This window comes from Leptodactylus fuscus, chromosome 8, assembly GCF_031893055.1.
Source record: "Leptodactylus fuscus isolate aLepFus1 chromosome 8, aLepFus1.hap2, whole genome shotgun sequence".
Lineage (NCBI taxonomy): Eukaryota > Metazoa > Chordata > Amphibia > Anura > Leptodactylidae > Leptodactylus > Leptodactylus fuscus.
In genome coordinates this window covers 35,229,762-35,243,805 of record NC_134272.1, presented here as the reverse complement: position 1 = coordinate 35,243,805, position 14,044 = coordinate 35,229,762, and the positions used below count along the sequence as shown (strand labels likewise).

At 41.6% G+C, this 14,044-nt stretch overlaps 1 protein-coding gene across 1 annotated transcript in view; it reads right to left on the bottom strand.

Annotated features, from left to right (window-relative positions):
* The window catches only part of CCNYL1 (cyclin Y like 1), a 43,505-nt gene that overhangs the window by 6,815 nt on the left and 22,646 nt on the right, over window positions 1-14,044 (bottom strand). Inside the window, exons 3-8 of the mRNA XM_075284350.1 lie at window positions 12,343-12,377; window positions 11,143-11,243; window positions 7,302-7,337; window positions 6,764-6,815; window positions 6,208-6,327; window positions 4,583-4,749 (exon numbers count right to left, since the gene is read on the bottom strand). Of these exons, the coding sequence (XP_075140451.1) occupies window positions 4,583-4,749; window positions 6,208-6,327; window positions 6,764-6,815; window positions 7,302-7,337; window positions 11,143-11,243; window positions 12,343-12,377 (511 nt within the window). The remainder of the gene's footprint in view (window positions 1-4,582; window positions 4,750-6,207; window positions 6,328-6,763; window positions 6,816-7,301; window positions 7,338-11,142; window positions 11,244-12,342; window positions 12,378-14,044) is intronic.

Below are 14,044 nucleotides of genomic sequence, written 5' to 3'. Positions count from 1 at the left end.
CTGCATTAGCCAATAGAAGCCTGCAAATCTTTCACTCATATTCCAACTGCCATAAACACAGTCACATGCACCTTATCAGCCAATAGAAACTCGTAGATGCTTAGTTTCCACATGCACACAGCTTTACTCCAGGTTTCCATAACAACTCAGCAATTTTTTTCTTCACTGCTGTAGGTCAGCTTTAAAAGGGTCAGGGCGCTGTGGATGGCACTGTTACACAAAGTCACATACACACAGCTTTACTCCAGATTTCAATAACAACCGATTGCAGTTTTTTCACCGATATCCAAACTGAGATACATATGATCACATCACACATATGGACCAATGCAGGTTTTTCAGTCTTGACACACACACAAACACAACATTACACCAGGTTTTTTTTTCCATAGCAAAACTCATGCAGCAAAACGCATGACTGCTGCTAGAGCTGCTGAAACTCCCCAGCAGACCGAAGACATTCTCCAATCTGACAAGGTATGTTTTTTCAACACTCACACAAACAACATACAAAATAAGCCAGTGCAAAACTGTTATGGTGCTACTTACCCAAACAAAAAAATTAAATATACCCATGCGAAGTCAGGTCCTTCTGCTAGTATGCTATATATTTAACAACTCAAATAGAAATAAAAAATTCTAGAGTGGATGTGAAGCACTGGCAATGATGAGGGCTAATATTTTTTTTTTGTTTTGCACTGGATCCTGGCTGGTGTTGTAGAGCTTTTCTTCAAATACTTGAAGTAGAAGTTGCAGTTGCTAGAACCAGCAACATACCTTTATAGTGCTGCTATACTAGATCCTCAATACATGGGTGCCAGAATATATAACTGGATGAGTGTTATATCACAAGTATAGTCACACAGTACAGGCACTGTATACACAGATTGGCAGTTCTGCACTGACAAAATTTGGCTGAGATTTCAGAGAGGGGCTCTGATGGAGGGGAGAATGAAAACGGTCAAGTGCTAATGGGGCGGGAACTGGGAGGAGTAGTAAGTCTGTGCAGGACAGAGAGTGCACAGAGGACAAATAGTATCATTTAATATTCCATATAGGGAATTTTATAGATTTTATATTCTGATTAAAATAAAAATAAAAAAATTAAACAAAACCCTCCACAAATGTGTATCAGTCATAAATGGTTCCCTGCACAGTACACAATGACATACCTGCAAGGGTACGGTTCTTTTTATATGTGTAGCTGAAGAATAGGTCACAGAAAATTAGTCTCTATTCTGTGCTCAGCACACAGGCCTATAGAGATGTAAATCAGCTGATCTCCGCTCTAATGAAATCACTTTTCTGCTTTTGTTCTGGTTGTCCGAATACATTTTAAATACGTACAAACATAATGCTTCAAGGACCAACACCGGATCACCATGATGCTAAAAATGCTGCCTCTATAATGAGGGTACAGACCTGAGAGCGAAGATGTCACTAGGCAAATAGAATAATTATAGAGGCAGAAGATAAAGGGAGGAGACCTGGAAAAGACCTCTCCATATCAGGGATTGAACACTGCTGTGATCATTGGCTTCACTGAGCTTATAGATAGTTGCTTCTTTAATAAAATACTATGTCATATAGCCATTGGCTTTTAAAACACTACTATCATGTTTATACTTATGTACAACACGTCTGCATGTGTTAGTGTGACCGATATAACGATCGCTGCCCATTTAAAGGCCCTTAACTTGGCCAATACAAAATGTACATTCAGTCGCCACGCAGCTTTCTTATTGCTGGCATCTTATTCCATTTGTCTGAGGAGACATGTTGCCAAAAAGAATGAATTTTAGACCTGCATACAAGATGCAGATCAGCCAACAAAGCTCATTTGCCAGCTATTTGCAGCTATGTTATAGGGCTGACTGCTTATTTCATGGGCACAAGAGGGGGGGGGGGCTTAAAAATCATTGTTTTCTCAGTAACATCTCCCATGTGAACAAGGGAGGTGCTGCCGACAATACGCAAACTATAAGGAGATGAAAAATTGTATTAATGACTTGTCGTAATACATTACGATTACTGTGTGTAAAGTGCAAGAAAAAAATGCAGATCCATTTTATATATTACAGAGACTTCTGGCAGAAAACCTGCCTGTGTGAACAGGTGTGAAAAGGGCCTTGGCTGCAGCAAAATTGCTAATTTTGCCCTTACATTTTATACCTTGTTGGGCATTAGGACCAGGGTAGTTAACCCAATTATTTATTCTTTTATGGACAATTCAACAAAAAAAACAAACCCCAAAACCCTAGATCACCAATAAGGACAAATTGGAAAAGCACAATAAAATCACAAAGATTGTCTTTGATCTATGTCTACAGCTTAGAGGACCGAAACAGACCGATTAGAGGCGGCTACTGTGACCTGTAAAATGATGATTATTACAATCACAATAATCTGTACAAGCTCTTCCAGCTTTAGGCAAAGGTCGCATGCTGGGAGTTCACAGCAGGTTAGCTGCGGTGGAAGCGCTGGCGATTAACCTGCTGCCAAGTACAAGCATAGTGGATGGGATTTAAGCAATTGCCATCTACACACTGCAGGAAAAAGCCTCGGCACAGGGTGTTTTGCACTGTGGGTTGTGAACACACAGCATGTCAACTATTGCTGCTTGTTCGACCATATTTCAACCCTTAAAACCTGTGCAAGCCACACTGGAAACCACCCATGAAGAACTAACCAGACGATTTCAGGATGTCTGTACTGCTAGTTTATGTGGATTTAAGACTTTTCCTAAATGCATTGCTTTAACAAAACTGCTTTGTTTGGCTGCTATCTTAATTTATTCACTTCATTGTTTACACTCGTTTCTATGGCCCTTGGGATTATGTGCTCACTTGTCAAGTGATGTAGCTGCCTGCTCTCGGGGGGGGGGGGGGGGGGGGGAGGAGGGGCTGGGAGCAGCTCTGAGCTGTTTGTGTCTTTTAAGTAGCGGAGCTTCTCAGATAGGGGAGGTGAGAGCTCTGGGATTTTTGAGCTCTTATCAGTCGGTTTAATTGAATTTGGCTGATAAGGGCTGAGATAGGGAGTCCGTTACCTCTGTATGTAATGCAAACTGACTCAAATCCAGCTCTGCTACATCAGCTTCACACTGTGGTAATTCATTTACAACCAATCCTGTGCAAGTGAAACCCCGCCCACCAATGTGCCGAGAAAAGCAGGAAGTGCAGGTTAGTGAACAAGCGTTATGGGAATACCTCTTTAAGCTGGTTGCACACAACCTTGTGCTAACCGGCGGATGTAAATGAATGGCATGGGCAGCACACGGGGAGCATACAGATTTTATTCTATCGCCACCCCATGTGCACCAGCTGTGCTTCTGCAGCATCGCTTATCCAATGAATAGGAGCCACGGAAGCAGGGCTGCAAAATAGGACAGGAATAGGATCTGTTGCATATTTGGGGGGCCAGTCTGTTGGCCCACACACAGGACTGTGTAATTCAAGGTCTTGTGTATGGGCCCATAGAAATGAATGGATCCTTGTGCTATCCGGCAAAGAGACTTTTCAGGATTTTTTCCCCGCTATTTCCAATTTTTTCCCCCTCAGTATAAGCCATTGCTATCTGTTCAATCAGGGGGCGACACCAGCCCTCCACACTGCTGCCAGTAGAAGGCTCTGTACATTGTATACTCGCTGTGTAACATTACTGCGGCTCACTTTCTCAGATCAGATATTGATGGCCTTAAAGAAATAGTCATTTTTTCACCACAACAGTGCAAAAATTGGCTGGAAGCCCTGATCAGGACCAGAAAACTAGGGACAAGTTTGGGAAAGGGCAAGACATTACTCAGAGGTTGCTGCTAGCAGGAAAAAAAACATCCCTTAAAGCAAAAAAAATAAAAACATCTCCTACTAAACCCCCAGGAGAAGACTTAAAGGAAACCTGCTACCATAAAACCACATGTTTTAGAGCAAGAAGATCTCAGAAGAATAATATATGTTTGGTTGGAAAAGATTCATTATCTTTTTGTTTTTAACATTGCAACTTTTCTTTAAGACCTCACAAGCACGGCTGCTATTTTATCCGCAATTTCTGATAAAGGTACAGCCTATACATTTCAAATGGGCCCATACACAAAGCCTTAGTTCTTGCGGCTGTGTGCCCGGGCTGCATTTAAAAGCCACAAATACTGGGGCAGATCCTGTACCTGTCTGCAATTGCGGTGTGGCCCATTTAGTAGGATGGATGGGTCAGTGAAAACCCATCTGGGTGTCACGCATGGCGTTTTCACTGACCTGCAGACTGCACACAATCGTGTGCATGAAGCCTTAAGGGTGGGTTCACATCTGCATTTGGGGATTCAGTTCCCCACTCCACTTGAAAAATGCAAGCAGGACTTTTCTCTCCACATTCTTCAGATAGAAACAGGGCAGAAATCCAGCAGACCCCATTATCGCCTATGGGGTCTGTGGGTTTTCAGAGGTAACTGTTTTGTAAGCAGATTTGTTTTCTGTTCTTTTAGGGTCTCCAAGCAGACCCGAAGAACGGAAATCTGAACGAATGTGTGAACCTAGTGTAAGATGTGCAAATAAAACTTGGTATAACGAAAAGGATGAATGCCAGCACTTACATATCTTCTACTGTAATGTCCTTCAGAATCTGACAGTAGTCCACATTCCACACGGCCTGATCATCCCACACCTTAGAGGCAAGCAAGATCGCTCCCAATACAATTCTCTTCCAGTTACTGGGGCAGATATCAATTTCAGCATAAGTCAATAGCCTTTCCAGATAAACCTACAGAGATAAAACAATTTACAGCATTTACCTACAGCAAGCAAGCCGAAAATACATGAACAACAACAAGACAACACTGCCATCTAGTGGCTAACGTAGTAAAAGTACAAGCAGTATGGAAGACAAAGGGCAAAATCCGCCTTAGAAATTTAGAAATCAAGGGACACCATTTTGGATTACGGAGAAATGAAAGCAAAAATGATAGATTTATAAAATTTAAGGGCTAGTTCACACGGGGACATGGACGCTGATTTTGACAGCGGATTTCGCGGCCAAATCAGCGTCCATACAATGTATCCCTATGTGAACTGCTCGCTTTTTTCTTTCTGCTAGCTCGCTAGCAGAAAAAGAAGCGACATGACCTATCTTTCGGGCGGAAGCCGCTCGCGATGAGCCGCGGCTTCCGCCCAGCCGCAGCGCCCTCCATGTCGGCTCATTCATTTGAGCCGACAGCGGAGGTGAAAGCCGCGACCGCGATGGTCGCGGCGGGAGCAGTTCACATAGTGTGGACATTGTATGGACGCTGATTTGGCCGCAAAATCTGCTGTCAAAATCAGCGTCCATGTCCCCGTGTGAACTAGCCCTAAGGGTGAAAAATTAATATAAATTTAAGGTTAAATAAATAAATAAATAAACAGTAAGAGTTATTCTAGGATAAATACCATGTTTCTCCAAATATAAGACAGGGTCTTAAGATTATTATTTTTTTTTTCTCCAAAAGATAGGTTGGGGCTTATTTTCAGAAAATGTCTTTTCCATGAACCTGATCCCAACAATTCTGATTTGGCAAGTGCTAATGGTGGATGGGTTCTTACACAAAGATGTGTGTCACTCCTATCTCAGGCACCTTGACATTGCCGGAGCGTTCCCCTGCAGCCAAGTTTAGCTTTTGTTGCAGTCTCTTCCTTCATAGATTAAAGAACTGCTGTATCTGTTTTGCTATATTCTAGTTACCTTTTTTTTTTTTTTCTTACATGTATAGCTGTCTGGACACATTTTTTTTAATGAACTGAAGCTAGGGCTTAATTTTGGGTTAGGGCTTATATTTCAAGCATACTCTAAAACTTCTGAAAAATCATACTAGGGCTTATTTTCAGAAAAACACAGTAGGGGAGAAGGAATCCACAGGAGAACAGTTTGATACAACTAGGTAAGCAAAATTCTAGCTGTAGCAATGCAGAATATTTAGTTTGTTCAGGTGCATAATAAGGTTACAGAGCTTTGTCTTGTAACAAGCTGCGGGTTAATCACAAGACAACGGATTGATTTTTAACCCCGGAAAGTAACACACAGAATGACAATAAGTAGAAATCTACAAAAATCAAAAGGAATTGATACAGAAGGTATGGTGTATAGAGAAATTGTATAAAAAATAATAATTCAGAATTCAAACAATAACATTTAATTGCTGAAAATGGACAACCCCTTTATCAGAAACACCCTAACCCTAATACTTACTAAAGTGACAATCGCACACTCGGCTGTCAGTTGCGCTGCACTGAAGAGAGTCCTCACAAAACGGTAGATGTGCTTATGATCTGGATCGTGTTTACAGTACTCATCTGTCACTTCCTCACGCTGCAAAAGACAACATATAGTATATTTGTAGTCAGATGTCCCAAGAGGCATTCTGGGAGATTTTAGTATCATGCACGGGCAGGCGCCTCTCTCGGTAAATACATTATGAGGGCGGTAGCAAAATGAAAACCTTAACTAAAAGCAGGACCTAAAAACACAAGCGCAGAAAAAACAAATCTAGTAATGATCAGGGCAACACCGTGGCTCAGTGGTTAGCACTGCAAGCGCTGGAGTCCTGGGTTCGAATCCCCCCAGGAACAACATCAACAAGGAGTTTGTATGCTCTCCCCGTGTTTGCGTGGATTTCCTCCCATTCTACAAAAGACATACTGATAGGGAGAAAATAAAAAATGTACATTGTGATCCCTATATGGGGCTCACAATCTACATAAAAATAAATCTAGTAAAGATCGACAATACGCGACAAAGATCTTACCGTTAAAGGATGCAATTTTTCATCAAATATGTCCAGGGATCTGTCCGAATCTCTACAAGACAGTAAAATATGCCATCCATAATTATGGAAAGTCTTCAGGTTTGGTTTATACCCTCCTCACCCCACCTCAGACCCCTACCATTTCATGCCTGTGTAGCAGCAGTTGATCATTCCACTAGGACATTACCCATACTACTTAAGTATTACTACTGAAAATATCAGAAGACGTCCACTAGGTGTATACAAGAAAAAACTAACAATCATTCAGGACTAATGTATGGAGAGACAGCCCTAGCGCAGGTCCAATAGGGCCTCTATACCGACTTCACAGTCTTCCCCGGGGTACCCACGTAATCAATACAGTTATGTGGGGTCCCCATATCAGAGGTCACTGGTATATTACAAGCCCAACAGATTGATTGTTGGGTGGTTCTTGCCACTGATCTACAGAGAAACGTTCTGCAGAATCTCTGCAATAGCAATTCTGAAGCCTCATCCTCCCAACCTTTATAGACAATAGAGGAGCGCATTGCCATACCTGTTCTTTATGTGGTAATATATTGCTAAGGTAACACTGAAAAACAAAAGGAAAACAAAAAGGTAAAGGAGAGTAATGGTAAAAGGAAGCAAAGTCACCAGGAACAGGGGAGAGTGTTTGGTTAGGGTTGTATATTGGGCAAGGTTTTTATTTTATTTTTTTACACGTTAAAGAGAATTAGCAGCAAAGCAAAAATATGCACAAAAAAAAGACCATGATCTTTTACTGGAAACTGAATGAGTTCGAGTCTTCTGTACACTAGTGATTATCCAGCAACTCACCACCAGTGTGCAACGTATCATGCTGTACAAGAACTTATAGCTCTCAGACAAGTAATATATATACTGTACAAAGAAAACTCTGCTTTGGAACGGTCAGAATACCAACGTAAAGATTTAAGGACCCTCAACATCTTATTCATACCCATTTTGCGTTACAGGCTTGTGCTCTGAATGGGACGAGGAACGCAAGTTGCTGTCAGACACATCTAGCAGTGTCTTATCTCCCAAAAATTAAAAGGACTGGCCATTAAATCTGAACATGCTCCCCCCATGCACAACACTTTGGGATATTCCTACCAAAATGATTGTGTTTGGTCAACTTTTCTCTTAAAGGGTGAATGTCCTTCCACTTTGGTTTACTATTTCTGTAGAGAGGAGTCTGCTGCAGTAAATAAAATCACATTCCTAATTGCTTTGAAGCAGGAAAATCAGTATCAAACGAATGACAATACTTTGTAGGCGGCTGCTACACTTTCCAAGAGGTCTTTTTCCTCCTGCATTGTAGCGCCAATTTGATGAAATTTGGTTTCAGTCTTATGCAGATTAAAAAAGCTTTTGGCTAAGGCCCCCACGGGACGTCCCGCCGCAATAAATCGCTGTGGGAATAAATGCAGCAGGAACACATCATGATTCTTCCCGTAACACTTTAAAACAGAAAGTTCGGAGAGTTTTCTTCCGCAGACTTTCTGTTACAATTATATCTTCTGCAGATATAATTGACATGCTGTGATTTTCAAAATCTCACCGGTTTTGGAAATCGCAGCGTGTCCACACCGCGGTTTTTACCACAAAGTGGGCATAGAATTCGCTTGAACCCCATCCACTTTGCCTGTATTGTAAAACACCGTAACTTTTCCCGCTGAGTTTCCGGCCCATGGGGTATCAGCCTTACGCTAGGTTCCCACCTGCGTTCAGGGTCTCCGTTCTGTGGTTTCCGTCTTCTGCATGCCAGAAGACGGAAACCACAGATCGGGTCCGGCCGTGAGCAGCGGTGAGCGTTTTATGCTCTCCGCCGCGAAACCGTTTTTTTAAAATCCGGACACAGAGTACTGCATGTCCGACTGTGTCCGGATTATAAAACCTGGTTTTGCGGCGGAGAGCGCAAAACACTCACCGCCGCTCACGGCTGGACAGCTTTCTCACCCATTCAAATGAATGGGTGAGAAAGACTCCTGCAGGTTTCCGTCTCCTGCTCTGTTTTATGCAGGAAACGGAAACCTGCAATAAGGACCCTACAACGCAGATGTGAACGAGCCCTTAAAGGGGTTGGCCACTTTCAGACTGATTTTGAGAGACAAATGTAATGGTTTGTATAATAAAAAGATATACAATTTTCCAATATACTTTCTGTATCTATTCCTCATGGTTTACTAGATTTCGGCTTGCTGTCATTCATTGTGTTACGTCTACTGGATAAATTGCTGACCATGGTCATGTGATGAGCACACAGGTGCCGCTCGTTACAGTCACAGCACAGTAATCAGACCTCTGCCTGGTAATCAGCTGTGCACCTGTGTGCTCATCACATGACCATGGACCGTAAATCACATGACCATGGTCAGACTTTTAGCCACTAGAAGTAACAGAATGAATGACAGCAAGCAGAGATCTAGAAAACTGCGAGGAATAGATACAGAAAGTATATTGGAAAATTGTACATCTTTCTATTGTACATTTGTTTGTCAATATTGGTCTGAAAGTGGCCAACCCCTTTAAAGGTGTTTTTTCCTGCTTGGGCTTTGCTCTCTGCTCCAGGTAACTCTCCTCTAACTGCAGCCAAATCAGGAGATGTCCCTCAAACACGGAGGACCAGGACTGGGCAACAGCTAGGGGCGATTACCTAGAGCAGAAAGCGAAGCCCCAGCAGGAGAGGAAACGTTTCTAAAGCTCTTTTTCAGCCAATCTGAATAAGATGATGATGCAGGTTTTTCATGAAAATGGAGCTTCAATGCGGAATAAGAAAATCATATCTGTAAAGTGTAGAAGCCGCTGTACAAGGTACTGTCATTAGTTTCATGCTGAATTTCCTGCTGACAGACTCCATTTAAAGGAGGATCTTCATGTCCTCTGGCATTGGCAGTATTCTATACCTCTAGAAAGCTGACTGTGATCTGAATCCAGCACACTGCCAGTCTTACCGGTATACACCGCAGTGCCAGAGAGATATTGCGCAGATATCCCTCCACTGTCAGAAGGGCAGGCCTTACAGCTCAGCATCATTGCTGGGATGTGAGAAACGCACCCTCTGACAGAACGAGAGTACACGGAACTGAAAGAATGTCACAGCCCAGCATGCACTTTTTTTTGCTCAAAGTACAATAGGCTAATAAAGTTAAAGATGTAATATTTTCTTTAATTATCATAGCTGTGTTTCTGACAAGTGCCAAACCATAGAAAGTTCCCAATTTCATGGTCATATCCACTGGCAAACACTAAGGTGGTTAGAGAAAAGCTTTAAAACGCAGCAAAATGTTTACCATTAACCATTGTCTGCAAATGTAAATATGGTTATAGGAAATCCTCTCTAGGTTAAAGAGATCAAAATACGCTTTCAGATGGCTGTAACATGGGTGCAGTTTAGCTTCCCTATCACTGATTCAGAGATCGAACCTCCCCACAGTGCTAGGAAATTGGATAAAAAAAACAAAAAAAAACACAAAGCAGCAGGAATATGGGCCTTAAAAGGGTATGTTTACAAGGTGGAAACCTTTTACACCATGTGACTCTTCCACGTGACTGGCCACAACGGGATGCCGCTCCTGATTAGGCCCAAATTAATCAGGAGGGAGTCTCGAGGCTCGGACGCTGCGGCTGAGTCAGACGCAAAATCTGAGCAAAAATAGGGCATGTCGCTTCTTTTTCTTGCTAGCTAGGCTAAGCAGATTGTGGAGGCGTATTCCGCATCAGAATCCACCAACAAAAAACCCCATGCAAACATACCTTAAAGGGGTTTGCCACTTTCAGACCAATATTGAGAGACAAATGTACAATAGAAAGATATACAATTTTCCAATATACTTTCTGTATCAATTCCTCACGGTTTTCTAGATCTCTGCTTGCTGTCATTCATTCTGTTACTTCTAGTGGATAAAACTCTGACCATGGTCATGTGATTTACGGTCCATGGTCATGTGATGAGCACACAGGTGCACGGCTGATTACCAGGCTGATGTCTAATTATAATATTGTGCTGTGACTAACGAGTTGTTCACATACATCACATGTACATCACATGACCAGCGTCAGAATTTTGTCCACTAAAAGTAAGCATAATGAATGACAGCAAGCAGAGATCTATACAGTGGTGAGGGATTTATACAGTATATTGGAAAAGTATACAAATTTTTATTATACAAAGAATAACATTTGTCTCTCAATAATGGTTTAAAAGTGACCAACCCCTTTAATATTACAGAAGTAAAGATTCGCCCATGTTACATCCGCGCTGAATGCAGCGTTAACCCTCATTCACACCATTATTTGATCAGTATTTTTCATCCATTTTTTTAAACCCACGATCACTGAAGATAGATATTCTAGATCTACTTTCAATCACTTACCACTTTATTGTGCTTCTGAGGTTAGGCTGACTGACTGTGCTGTCATCTAAAAATATTGTAGAACATGAACTGTACTTCTTTGTAAGTTGCCCAGGAGAGACCTGTATACAAGAAACAAATATAGAAAAAGAGTTAGGAGTAGAAAAGGAATCTGCACTCACTCACTGCACAGACAGATGGCGCTAGAGGACTGCGGAATGCATGATTAAGCTAAAAAACGTATTCACTAGCTAATGACTTGAAATAACATGGATTCTTATCTGGACACTGCCAGATCAGAAGCGCATGAGAAATAAGAAACAGGAGATTATTATTACTGTGAAGTTCCAGGCACAACCATACAACAGAGGTAATTTCTCATTGGATCAGCATGTAAATCAAAGGATCTCCTAAAACACATCATTCTGTTGCCGCGATTTTCATTTTGTCCTCACTTTGTTGGTCTTCATGTGAATATTCAAACTTTGCCACCAGCGACGGAGTTTTCTTTAATGCCAGGTTTTACTTTATGCACAAATATTCCCAAGAAGTCAAAAAAGCATTTGTTTCACATGCTGTAAATCAATCGCACAATTTATTATGTTAATGCAGAGACCTCCACAACCTGTCCCCTCCATACATCTATGACCAAACCTCCGATCCAACCAAGGTCACCTACTCTGCTCTTATCTGCTCTTTACACAACCATGCAAGACTTCTCCTGTGCATCCCCCATACTATTGAACTTACTACCATGATACATAAGACTGTATCCCACAACCACAGGCTTCTATTCAGGAAGGCCTACAACCTCCAATAATACAACTGTCACCACATCTGTATAGCCTCTCCTTCTGTCTCTATCCCTTCCCTCATAGACTGTAAGCCCTCGCGGGCAGGGCCCTCTACCCCACTGTGCCAGTCGGTCACTGTTAGTATTGTATTTGTTTGTATATTTTGTGTATCATATGTAAACCCCCAAATGTAAAGCACCACTGAATTCATATAATAATGTAAAACACCTTGAAAATAATGTATTGTACCACACCACTGAATTATATGCCATATTTTGGACATATAATGTCTCTGTTAAATACAGAGGATTTTTTTTTTTTTCAAGTATCCCATAATGGCATGTAGAAATATTACAGGTAGAAAATGAGGAAATGAAAGGTGCAATATATCATTTAGACAATAAATCATCTGATAATGTTTACTTACATGATTTATATGGTTACTCTTCCTCTTTTCTCTCACTGAATAAAAAAAAAGAAAAAAAAGGAAATTACTAGTCTTGTAGGGAAATCTGTACTGGGAGTAAATGTGACCCATCTGTAGACAGACAGAAGTATACATTAGTTACTGCTAGCTTGTCCGTGCTTCCATTACCATAGCCCCATCTACTAATGTGCTGTAGATCGCTGCACTTGTGGAATATTTAGCTGGCAAACGATCCTCCTCCACCTATAATAAGCAGCTTCTTCTAAGCAAGTCAACAAGTTGCTCCAGGCAGAAAATGTATTTACATTCCAAGTCTGCATTACAAAATGCAAACAAGACGACTTCCCTTGTTAGTGACTTCAATAAGTGCCGCTCCTCAAGTGCAGATCTCCTTAGGAGGAAGCCTAATGATGAAACATCAACACAATTGTAGCGAAGAGGAACCATCACTAATGCTCTTTAATGCCTCATTCTTAAAGGAAAAGTTCACATTTAAATAAGAACATTACTTGATCACTGAAGCAGACTTAAGAGAGCCATTACACATGCTGGTTGTACTTGCATTAAACTAGGCGCTGTTATATCATTATGGGGGGGGGGGTAATTCTGCAGCTATGTTTTACTGCATTTTTTTCAGACAATGGAGGTTACAGGATATCAATGTTCTAATTCAAGATATAGGTTCTTATATTTTGAGTCTCCACAAAACTGGCCATATACTATAGACCTGAGATGGCCGTCATTCGGTCTTCCAACTGATGGTAATGGTATTGATCACAAACGATCCCACCTTACCAAACATTGATAATCTCAACCGACTGCAAGCCAAAGACATACAGCATGGTGGATCTACTTCTGCAGGATAAAGTCTGCGCCAACTAAGAATTACAGCAATAACGTTGCCAGTCATCAGCCGATGGAAACCTAATGTGTGTAGGCAGCTTAACATTATCTGGTTAGGCTAGGGTCACACGCCGTCGCTTGGATCCATCCACTAAAACAGCGACCACCCACGGACCCCACAGACTATTGTGGGGTCTGCTGGTGTCTGTTTGGTTTCCAAATTTTTCTTTTCTATGAAACCCGTGGATGTTTTTGGTGGAATCTACTGAGACTATTACAGAGAGGAGAGCCTAGGCTGAGCTGTATCATAATAATTCAGGCAATATCATTGAGTGACTGACCCAATAGCTTCATTTATCAAATCGAAAGGTTTATTAACACAACATGGACAATTCTCAGCAATGGAACACCGATGAATTAGTCTGGCACTCACTGCCAATTAGCATTCATGTGGCTCCCATTTTTCATAGATCCCAGCTTTCAGGCTTCCAAAGCAAGTTGTTTTTTTTTTTATTTAAAAAAAAAAAATAAAAAATTAAGGCTAAGGCCCCACGGGACGTATCCACAGCACTAAAGTGAACTAAAGGGAATGCATTGCGGTTCTTTCCGCAGCCCTTTTAAGAGAAAGTTCACAGTTTTTCTCTGCGGACTTTCTCTTAACATTATATCTATGGGAAAGCCACTGGCATTTCCGTAGATATAATTGACATGCTGCGATGTTTTCTGCAAAGTGCAAAGCCTGAACTGTACAATGCCGCGATCAAATCGCAGCATTTCCGGTCCGTGGGGCCCCGGCTTTACGCTGGTTACTTTGTATGGAAAGCATCAAACAAAGCATGAACAGAACATAACTAGTAAG